The sequence below is a fragment of the Lactuca virosa genome, chromosome 5, assembly GCF_052849685.1.
Source record: "Lactuca virosa cultivar CGN04683 chromosome 5, Lactuca_virosa_CGN04683_v6, whole genome shotgun sequence".
Taxonomy (NCBI): domain Eukaryota; kingdom Viridiplantae; phylum Streptophyta; class Magnoliopsida; order Asterales; family Asteraceae; genus Lactuca; species Lactuca virosa.
Window position 1 is genome coordinate 297169875 of NC_136430.1, and position 10539 is coordinate 297180413.

The 10539-nt window shown below is 33.0% G+C and overlaps 2 protein-coding genes across 4 annotated transcripts; one reads left to right on the forward strand and one right to left on the reverse strand.

The window, feature by feature from the left end:
- The first annotated feature begins 1070 nt into the window (after nucleotides 1–1070).
- On the forward strand, nucleotides 1071–7309 carry LOC145114780 (potassium channel AKT1-like). Its single transcript, XM_079050861.1, has 11 exons — nucleotides 1071–1299; nucleotides 2021–2386; nucleotides 2482–2539; nucleotides 3059–3376; nucleotides 3460–3705; nucleotides 3998–4096; nucleotides 4365–4397; nucleotides 4501–4686; nucleotides 4773–4967; nucleotides 5044–5119; nucleotides 6160–7309. Exons 1-11 carry the CDS (start codon nucleotides 1097–1099, stop codon nucleotides 7077–7079), a joined length of 2700 nt encoding a protein of 899 aa, XP_078906987.1. The 5' UTR covers nucleotides 1071–1096; the 3' UTR covers nucleotides 7080–7309.
- LOC145114781 (uncharacterized) lies at nucleotides 7174–9378 on the reverse strand. Of its 3 annotated transcripts, none has more exons than XM_079050862.1 (7): nucleotides 9290–9378; nucleotides 8873–9104; nucleotides 8534–8619; nucleotides 8280–8426; nucleotides 8032–8155; nucleotides 7666–7949; nucleotides 7174–7527 (listed from the first exon to the last, which is right to left on the reverse strand). In XM_079050862.1, the coding sequence occupies exons 2-7, from the start codon at nucleotides 9087–9089 to the stop codon at nucleotides 7435–7437; spliced, it is 951 nt and encodes a 316-aa protein (XP_078906988.1). In that variant the 5' UTR covers nucleotides 9090–9104; nucleotides 9290–9378; the 3' UTR covers nucleotides 7174–7434. The 3 variants fall into 3 exon arrangements, with proteins under 3 accessions (XP_078906988.1, XP_078906989.1, XP_078906990.1); XM_079050863.1 differs by having other exon boundaries at nucleotides 8873–9125; nucleotides 9290–9355; XM_079050864.1 differs by having other exon boundaries at nucleotides 9234–9337.
- Between the last annotated feature and the right edge of the window lie 1161 nt (nucleotides 9379–10539).

Below are 10539 nucleotides of genomic sequence, written 5' to 3' on the forward strand. Positions count from 1 at the left end.
TTATAGATTTTTTTATGAAACTAACCATTTAGTATTAACTCATAAGGGTGTTGAAAACAATCGATACCTAATAACAAGGCCCGGTTTCATCGGTTGGGCTTATTCGATTTTTATTTAAACTGAATATTCAAAACCTTATTTGGTTCGATTTCGGTTAATATTTTGGAAGTAAAAAACGGATTAAACCGAACTGAACCGAACAAGTCCACAACCGATTAAACCGACCGAATAACAACCCTAATAAATCAAACAAATAACTTCTAAAAACAAATTTTAAGATTTTTTGTGCTCCAATACCATGTCACCGCTTTTTTCATTTACTTAAAAGGGTCAATAACATATATTCATAATTTAGATTAAGGGGGTGATTGACTTAGCTTTTTAGAGGCCAAAAGTACTTTTAGAAAAAGATCAAAGATAAAAGATGTTTAACAAAAGACTTTTAAAAGCTACTTTTGGATTTTTGATAGAAGGAAAATCAACTTTTTGGAAAAGTCAAGAAAACCTAACTTTATGTAACTTTTCCAAAAATGACTTTTGGCATCTAAAAAGCTTAAGCCAAACACCCCCTAAAGGGAGTGGGTGGCAAGAAGGTTCGGCATTTGCTCATATAAACACTAAAACACCACTCCCTCAAAGATGGCATGACAAAAAAAATTCTCAACTAGCATTGTTGTGTCGAGGTGAGAGAAATGATAGAGGTGAGAGAGTGTGAGTGTAATTGTCCATTTTTTATTTTTTTTATTTGTTATTAAAAATAACATGTCATTTATGTTGTATGGTAAAAATAACAAAAATGATATGACAATAAAAGTAACATGTCATTTATGTCAAAATGATATGGTACAATGACATGACATACTTTAATCCCTCTAACCTAATAGTTATGTAATTGGGCTTACCATTAAAAATTCGACAACGTTCGAAGAGTCAACAAGTGAAAATTATAAGTTAGATAAACAAGAAAAAAAAGTAGAAAAAAACTTAAAAAACAATTAAAGTGGACCCACAACATGAACACATATGATGTTTGTTTATATAGAGGCAGTTAGGCACACGCAGAGAGAACGCAAAGGAGATTGAAATCCAGCTAAAAATGGCGGAAATCTATGATAATCACGCCAAAACTAGTGGTTTTAGGGTTTCAATGTGCGGTGGCGCTAAAGAACTAGAACAGATGTCTAGGGACGGCAGTCAATACAGTCTCACCACCGCAATCTTACCTTCACTCGGTGCTCGCAGCAACCGCCGTGTTAAGCTTCGAAATTTCATCATCTCTCCTTACGATCGCCGTTACAGGTTCACCAGAATCTCTTCGATTACTACAACATATTCATCTGTTATAGCGTTCATGATCTGTATGTTTGTGTGGATTAAGTTATAATACTGATTAAACATAGCAATTTCGCCATATCCCCTTACGAATCGCTGTTACAGGTTTACTTGAGTTAAATTATTATTCTGTATAGGTCTGTGTGTGCATATTCATAGCAGCTTAGCTTATTGATTTCTGTGATCACTCTTAATGTTGCTTCAATCAGCTGCATATTTAAGTAATTAATTTAGTCCTCCAGCAATACACCTTTTATTTATTAAAACATATACAATTTACAATACATCACCCTGTTAATACTCCAAATGCATGCCTCCAATTGGATTTTTTTTATTACTTTTTGAATGAAAATTTTGCGCCGATTGGATGAATTTGATATATGTTGTTCTGCTAATTGACTTTCTATAGATAATTCTGACTCTCCAAGAATGATTTGACTCCTTTTGAATTCAGGGAGCAGAATCTGATGAATACGACATAAAAACTTGAATAATCTAGAAATCTAAAATTTGACCAATTCCAAGTTACAACATTTTGGTTCTTTCTTTCTCCTTGGTTTCTATATAGCAAGATAATTAAATACTGACTTAACATCCATTTCTTTGATTACATTCCTACACAATTTCACATTTACTTTACACGTGTCCAATTATACACTGAAACTAAACTCGAATTTTCACCTTTTAGGGCATGGGAGACATATCTAGTGGTTTTGGTCCTTTATACTGCTTGGGCATCTCCATTTGAATTCGGATATCTCAAAAGGCCACGAAAACCTCTCTCAATCATTGATAATGTCGTGAATGGGTTTTTCGCCATTGATATTATTCTCACTTTCTTCTTAGCTTACCTTGACAAAAGCACCTATCTTCTAGTAGACAACAGAAAGCAGATTGCATGGAAATATACAAGCACTTGGTTGGCATTTGATGTCATTTCCACAATTCCTTCTGAACTTGTTCGAAAGATGTCCACTGATTCTTTTCAAACCTACGGATTATTCAATATGTGTAGACTCTGGAGACTTCGTAGAGTTAGTGCTCTGTTTGCAAGGTAATTTTGAATGATATGTAAATTATTAATTAATATATATATATATATATATATATATATATTTTAGTGTTTTGACTTTTTTGCCCTTGGAATAGATTGGAGAAAGATAGGAATTTCAACTATTTCTGGGTCCGATGTGCGAAGCTTATTGCTGTAAGTATTTTGTTAAGTGGGCGAAATGTGTGGGTTAATCACAAAAATGATAGAAAATGTGGGGTCCATTTAATAAATTAAGTATAATTTGTGCATTTCTAATAAAATGGCTACTTGAATCTGATGCGTAATTTGGATTTTACGATCGCATAATTGTTTTTTTTTGTGGTCCCTTCCAAAAAAGAAACCTTAAATAATTGCCACTTTTTTGTAAAGTGATAAAATTATTATGCTAAAAATATTGTTTTTTTCTGGAAGATTTTTTTATAAATCTTTTACTAATATTTTTTGTGCGTGGGATCGTTCATTAGACAATTTCGCAATTCACAAAATCCACGTGGCAAAATAGGTGATGGTGATCATTTTGTTATAATTAAAAAATTCTTCTTTTGGTAAACCCTTAATAAGTCCAATCCATATTAAAATTTAGGCTAATATTAACAAATAATAATAATAATAATAATAATAATAATAATAAATAACATAATATTGAATTAAAATTGTCTACTTTTTATGAAGGTTACACTTTTTGCTGTACATTGTGCCGGGTGTTTTTACTATTACCTTGCTGCTCATTACCCAAATCCAGGAAAAACATGGATAGGATATGGCAATGAAGGTTTTCAAAAGGAGAGTTTATGGATCCGATATGTGACATCCATGTATTGGTCAATCACAACTTTGACCACTGTCGGATATGGTGATTTACATGCACAAAATAGACGAGAAATGGTATTTGTCATATGTTACATGCTTTTCAACCTCGGAATGACATCATATTTAATAGGAAACATGACCAATTTGGTTGTCCATGGAACTAGTAAAACCAGACAATTTGTAAGTATATATATTAACTATTTACACACTACCAAAAAAAAATATCAAATGATTAATTTTATAAACTTTGTTTTAAAAAATAGAGAGATACGATTCAAGCTGCTTCGAGTTTTGCACAAAGAAACCAGTTGCCTTCTCGTTTGCAAGATCAGATGCTTGCGCATTTGTGTTTGAAATTTAGAACGGATTCAGAGGGACTTCAACAACAAGAGAGTCTTGATTCGCTTCCAAAAGCTATTCGATCCAGTATTTCACATTTTCTTTTTTATTCGCTTTTGGATAAAGCGTACTTGTTTCGTGGTGTTTCCAACGACTTGCTTTTTCAACTGGTAGGATTCATTACTATTACTATTAGTATTATTATTACTGTATGTATAAGAACCTGTATATTTTGGGCAATTATGTGTTTATACTTTATTTATTCAAATAAGACCATCAAAAATAATTATTTTGACCGGATATAAAAAAGTCATGCAAGTCAAAAATGGTTAATTTGGAAAAAATGTTTGAAACTTTTACGGGTTGATTACAAAAAAAAAAGCACAAAATATAATGTTTTGTTTGTAATTTTTTTCCTAACAAATTTCATTTTTAAACCTTTAATTTTTTTTTTCTCTCAAGGTATCGGAGATGAAAGCCGAGTATTTTCCTCCAAAGGAAGATGTCATTTTGCAAAATGAAGCCCCGACCGATTTTTATGTTCTTGTTACAGGAGCAGTAGTGAGTCGTGAATTTATTTATTTTATTTATCGTGAACTACATTTTCTTCCGGTTTTGGTTTAAAAAAGAATATTTGTAAAAATGACAATTTTACCCTTGTCTCGTTCATCTTCATCTCGCTTTTCAAGAAACCCTATAATCAAACAATTTCAACAAAGATCCCAAAAAATCAAATCTAAAAGAAAATGTAGTCTCACACGGCCTTAAATCGATTTTACTTAATCTCCTTTCTAAAAATGTTTCCATGTGTTAATAATCACTTGTTTAGGAACTGGTTGTTACAAAAAATGCAGTTGAACATGTAAGTCTTTTTCTTTCATATTTAGTAGAATTTTACCTTCTTTTTTTTTTTCAAAAAATTGTAAGATTAATTAAGTCATTAGTTATCTAATTAATAATTTCAGATTGTTGGAGAAGCTAAAACCGGTGATCTTTGTGGTGAAATCGGTGTTCTTTGTTACAGACCTCAACTATTTACGGTTCGCACAAAACGGTTAAGCCAGTTACTCCGGTTAAACCGCGCTACATTTTTACACATCATTCAATCAAACGTTGGCGACGGCACCATTATCATGAACAATCTCCTCAAGGTTTTATTTTATTCTGTTAACAGGACAGAACATAACAGGTTGTACTGAATACTGACAAATGTCAGATATTTCTGTTAATGTTTTAGCATTTAAAAGATATGGATGATCCGGTTATGGAGGAAGTTTTAATGGAGACAGAGAACATGTTGGCACGTGGGAGGATGGACTTGCCTTTGAGTCTATGTTTTGCTACACTTCGAGGAGATGAACATTTACTATTAAAATTGTTGAAGAGAGGCCTTGATCCTAATGAATCTGACAACAATGGAAGAACTGCCTTGGTTTGTTGAATTATTTATTTATTGATTTCTTTGTTTTTGGAAATTATTTATTTATTTATTTTTATTTAACTTCCAGCACATAGCGGCATCTAAAGGAAATGTCAATTGTGTACTTCTACTGCTAGAGTATGGAGCGGATCCCAATAGTAGAGGTAATTTTTTATTTTTTTATTTTCTATGTTGGAAAAAAATTGTAGTTTTTGTCATATTGATATAGCTCCTTTGACTTTAAACCAACTTTAATTTAAATTTGCCAAAATTATTACATGCCTCCTGAGTCTTGCCACTTTTATTGTTGCAATTAATTTAAGAAGTCAGATTCATTTGTTTTCCTAAAATACAACAACTTGGTGGTCAAATTCTTTGAATTATTGACACTATGAATTATTACTACCATTATTGACGTTTTTTTCTCCTTATAAAAATATTTAAAGGAAGGGGATGTTTTCAACCTCAACTGCAAAAGTCGTTGCTTTTGTTTTTGTGACTAGAAGTTAGTTATTTGGTCATCTACATTGTTATATTATTCAACATTATTTATTGAATTAGTTTATTATTCTAGAAATATGTTTATATATTAAAAATAATTAACTTATGATTAAGATAAAATCAAAATCATATATAATAAATGGATAATTAAGACATTATATTTTGATTAATTTAATGTTTTCTTTATTGATAATTAAAATGTAACTTTTTTAACAATGTTTACTTTGTATTGTCTAAACTGTTTTGAACAATAATTTGATTAATAGTTTTAACACTTATTTATTAATTCAACAACAAATTATAATTATCGATTTGAATAAGTGTTATAAATAATAGATTATTAAGATGTATGATTATTGATGCAAAAGAAAGATATAACCTTATTAATTTCTACCAAAAAAAAATCTTTTTGGATAGCATAAAAGGTTGACGAAATTCCTAAATAATTAATCTCTGTTTAGCCACCCATGCGTATCTTCTTGAAATATTTGTCATCATGATCATAGAATTTAAAAATACTTTATTTTTATAAAATAAATCAAAGTCTTACTATCTAAAGACATCATCTGTCACGTTTTCTGATCAATAATGATGTTTTCAATTCATTACAAACAGTTGAAAATAGCAAGTCAACTGTTTTGGTTTCTGTTTCCAAGTCACTATCATCCAATCTTATTATATCTCTCTCTTTTGACTTATCCAGATTCAGAAGGTAATGTTCCAATGTGGGAATCCATACTGAACAACCATGAACCAGTCACCGGAATCCTAAAAGACAACAATGGCACTCTAGTATCCGGCGACATCGGACAGTTTGCGTGCATAGCCGCCGAACAAAACAAACTCGATATTCTTAAAAAAATCATTAGTCTTGGAGGAGACATCACGCTTCCCAAATCCAACGGTTCAACCGCCCTCCACGTGGCGGTTTGTGAAGGCAACATTGAAATGGTCAAGTTTTTGTTAATACAAGGAGCCGATGTCGATAAGCCAGATGACCATGGGTGGACCCCACGAGATTTAGCAGACCAACAAGGCCACCTTGAGATAAAAAAGTTTTTCTTATCAGTTAAGTCAACCGACGACTACTCTCAATTGACCAAAACCACATCTCTCATGCCCTTTCAAAGAGCCGAGTCACGACACGTACAATTTCTCGGACGGTTTAAATCCGATCCTTCTTTGATCAGACCCGTGTCTCAGTCCCAATCACAGTCCCAGTCCCAGAACAACAATAGGAACGAGGGTAATGTGAGTCAACCTAGGCAAAGACGAAGGGGGTACACCTTTCATAATTCTCTCTTTGGGATTATGGCGAATCCACAAGACAACAATATCAACTTGGTGTTGAGTTCAGCGAAGACACAAATTGTGATAGAAAGCCCTAGACGGGTGATAGTTAGTTGTCCTGAAAAAGGGGATACTCAAGGGAAGCTTGTGCTTTTACCACAAAGCTTTGAGGGTTTACTTGATATTAGTGTTAAGAAATTCGGTTTCATGCCATTGAAAGTTTTGAATAAAGACGGGGCGGAAATAGATGAAATCGAGTTGATTCGAGATGGCGATCATTTAGTTTTTGTTGGTGATGATTTTCAAGAGGGAGATGGTGAAAACTTAAGATGACACCATTAGTGCTTTGTTTTTCTACTTTGGTAAATGTTAAAACCAAAGAAAACCAAAGAAATGAAAATATAAAAGTATATATATATATCAAATCTTCCATAAAGTGAAAAAAATATATACTTGAAGCACTATTCATGTTTTTACCACTTTCCATGTCAAGATTACAAAAAAAAAAATTTACAATTTTTGTCGTTCAGTAACTTGTTTTGTCATGTCATAACAAACAAAAAGACATACCATAAACTATGAAAGTTGTTTTTCTTTTTTTGCCCAACTAAATCAACAAAATGAGAGTGTGTTACACAAATTGAAGTATTCGTATTCGTTCTTTAATGTGAAACTACACTTCTTCATATTACAAAAGCTTTAACATCTTTAAGCGCTCTATATGCTCTGGTTCTAGTTTCGCAGGGGTGTAGCACCCGTGAAGATCCTCCACTACATACTCCTACCAAATAAAAACCCAAATCATAAAAACAACAGCTAAATAGCTAAATCAATAAAATGATGAAAATACAAGTGTATATATATATATATATATATATATATATATATATATATATATATATATATATATATATAATACCTGTGTAAGTTCTCTTTTGGTGAGGATGTGATAATGTCTCTGCCAAATCCTTTGAATAGCCATGGTGGCAGCAAGAAAGCCATAGGCAATACCAAGAATGGCAAATATAACCACAAAAACAATAACAAGAGCAAAACATGCTTCCATTGATGCAGGAAAACAATCCAATATCCCCCATCCATAACAACAGTTTTGACACCCAGCCATTCTTGGATCATTATTTAAAGATGAGCAGTGTAGTATGATCCCAAAAAATCCAAGCAACACAAAGAAGACAAGTACCCCTGTTATAAAAACAATAACTCAGATTGATATTAGTGGGGCCCACAAAAATTTTATCCTCATGATAAAAAAGGGGAAACTAACCTATACAATAGTAGAATGGTATAGGGTGCCTTGACAATATACGATCCCAACTGTCATTAAATGAATCTCTAAATGACCCATCTTTATCAGCAATATATGCTAGACCTCCCATCATTCCAATCACCTGTTTAATGAAGCATTTGAATTACTCAGAAATTGCAACTTTCATTGATCTGTTTGTTATAGGCTTATAGCATGTGTAAAGGATGCAAGTTTAAAAACTGTAAGTGAAGCTAGAAAGACTTAACTGTTTGTACAGCTAAAAACACAAGACACACATCTCTGGCAACAAATAGTCTGAACTTTATTTTGCGCCATGAGTTTTCTTCTAACTCAACAACTAGAAGATGAAACTGGGCTTTGCAAGTTGTGCAATGTGAAAAGGCAAAACCTTCCTGTTAAGAGTAATGTAACAAGTCAACAAGAGTATGTAAATATATGAACAAATAGAAAGATTTTTATTCTCTATTAAACAATATAAACAACTAGTGGTCTTCCTCACCTTGACAGATCTCCAATGATCAAGGCATGAACGATGGACAAACTGTTGGGTGCCTTTGCACATGCATGGAGATATCAGATCATCATCTACAGAAAACAAAAGAATCAAAGTTAAGGAAAGAATTTTATATGAAGATTGAAGAAATAATGTGGATATGTATACTTGTTACTTCAAAATTTCCAACTGATATGAAAACCACAAGATTTTGAACGAAATAACACAAATATGATCAGAAAAGAAGCATAGAACATCATGTATTTTGATAAATTACTGATTACTGAAACGAAATAAACAAAACGAATGTTCTCAGATTGTGATAAGTAATTAGTGAAGCTTCACCTTCCTCTCCGTCGCACTCAAGGCAAATACGACAGGTAGCTATCGAACCTTCTTCAACATCTTCATCTTTTACCTCAATGGAACTCGCGGCGACCGGCGGCGGCGATGGAGACGACGACGGTGATTCAGAATCAGCGCGTTGGTGACTCGGAAGCAGAGGATCTGAATCGCTAGGGTTTTCCAAACCCCTAGCTTCTAGCTCTAATTCTCCGGTCATTTAACAACTTCTAACCTGATCAAAAGTAAGAAAACCCTAGAAATATCAAACAAACGATACAATTTGTAAACGATCGTCAAATGAAAATTGATTCAACATGTGAAGTAAATGAATTGAAGAAGAAACAATCAAGAGTTGTAGTACAATTTGACGTAAGATACGAACAATTCCGAATTGCTTGATCTTGTTTATTAATTTACCTGAAATTTGCGTAATCAAATTGGTGAAAGAACGTTCGACGAGCCTGCCAAGCTGATTGAACCGGTTTCGGATACGACGGTCATTATCTACACGGCACGTGGTGCGTACGTCGCCCATAGGTATAACCGGGGTTGAGTCGGGTAAACTCGGACTTGGTATAGCTTGAGTTTACTTTTAGAGTAAATTACAAAACTGTCCTTATGGTCGATCAAAATTAGGTTTTAGTAAGTTTTTTTTTTTTTTTTTTTTTTTTTTTTTTTTTTTTCCTTAATTTGTTTCTAAGTGTGGTTTTTGTTTTTGACCCATGTGAAATCAAGATTGTCTAGATCGATTGTTTTTAATTTTACAACATCATGATATTAAAATTGGACCAAAAGATTTTACCAAATTGAAGTGGTTATAAGTTTAAAACCGAAAAGTGCATCCCTACCTATGTTTTCACAAGTTATATAAAGTTTGAAACATAGAAATAAACGCAAACTTAAAGTTTGAAACATAGAAATAAACGCAAACTTAATATATAAACTTTAAATCTAACTATTAATATAATCTTACATGACTTCTTTACGGTGCAATTATATTTTGTTTGCAAAGTATTTTGCTAGTTTAATAATATCATCGTTCAAAAAAGTTTAACTCTTTAATTATCAAATGTTAGGAATCCGTGTTATCAAAGGATTTTCTGCGATTATTTCTAGTATGGAATGAGTCAATCATCCACTTTGGTATCTTATTGAACGAAAATGATGATATTGTTCATCCATTGATCAAGAATTTAGATTTTTGGTAAGTCTCATGATCATCAAATAAGAAGGGTTTCAATTGTTTCAAATGAACATTTAAAGACCTATTGATTCTAAAAACTGTGGATCATTCGGACCTTTCAGTGTTCATATTACTTGCCTTTTTGTATTCATATTCCCAAGTTGTGCACAATAAGAGCAACCGGTGTGGTTCCATCGCACCCTACAGTGGGTGCGACATGTCACTGCGATGGGTGTGAGAACGCCACCCTGCCCATAAAAAGCCCTGCAATTAGATTCCCTTTGTGGCGGAAAAGCATCATATCATAGGGGTGAGCATTTGGACCGAACCATATCGAACCGAACATGACCGGGTCTTGGACTGGACCGGTTTGGCAGAAATTAATGGACCTTCGACCGGACCGGTTGAGGCCGGTTTAGGTCCAGGTTTTCCGATTCTTGTACCTGTTGGACCGATACAACTTTAGGTGCATACAAGGTTGTAA

Bases quoted from the DNA above. Each gene is read 5' to 3' on its own strand.
- LOC145114780 (XM_079050861.1), top strand. From the start codon at position 1,097: ATGGCGGAAATCTATGATAATCACGCCAAAACTAGTGGTTTTAGGGTT. The intron at 3,706-3,997 runs GTAGGATTCATT...TTTTCTCTCAAG, and splicing joins ACGACTTGCTTTTTCAACTG to GTATCGGAGATGAAAGCCGA. The intron at 4,097-4,364 runs GTGAGTCGTGAA...TCACTTGTTTAG, and splicing joins TTCTTGTTACAGGAGCAGTA to GAACTGGTTGTTACAAAAAA.
- LOC145114781 (XM_079050862.1), bottom strand. From the start codon at position 9,089: ATGACCGGAGAATTAGAGCTAGAAGCTAGGGGTTTGGAAAACCCTAGC. The intron at 8,620-8,872 runs GTGAAGCTTCAC...TGTTTTCTGTAG, and splicing joins TGAGTGCGACGGAGAGGAAG to ATGATGATCTGATATCTCCA. The intron at 7,528-7,665 runs GTATTATATATA...TTTATTTGGTAG, and splicing joins CCAAAAGAGAACTTACACAG to GAGTATGTAGTGGAGGATCT.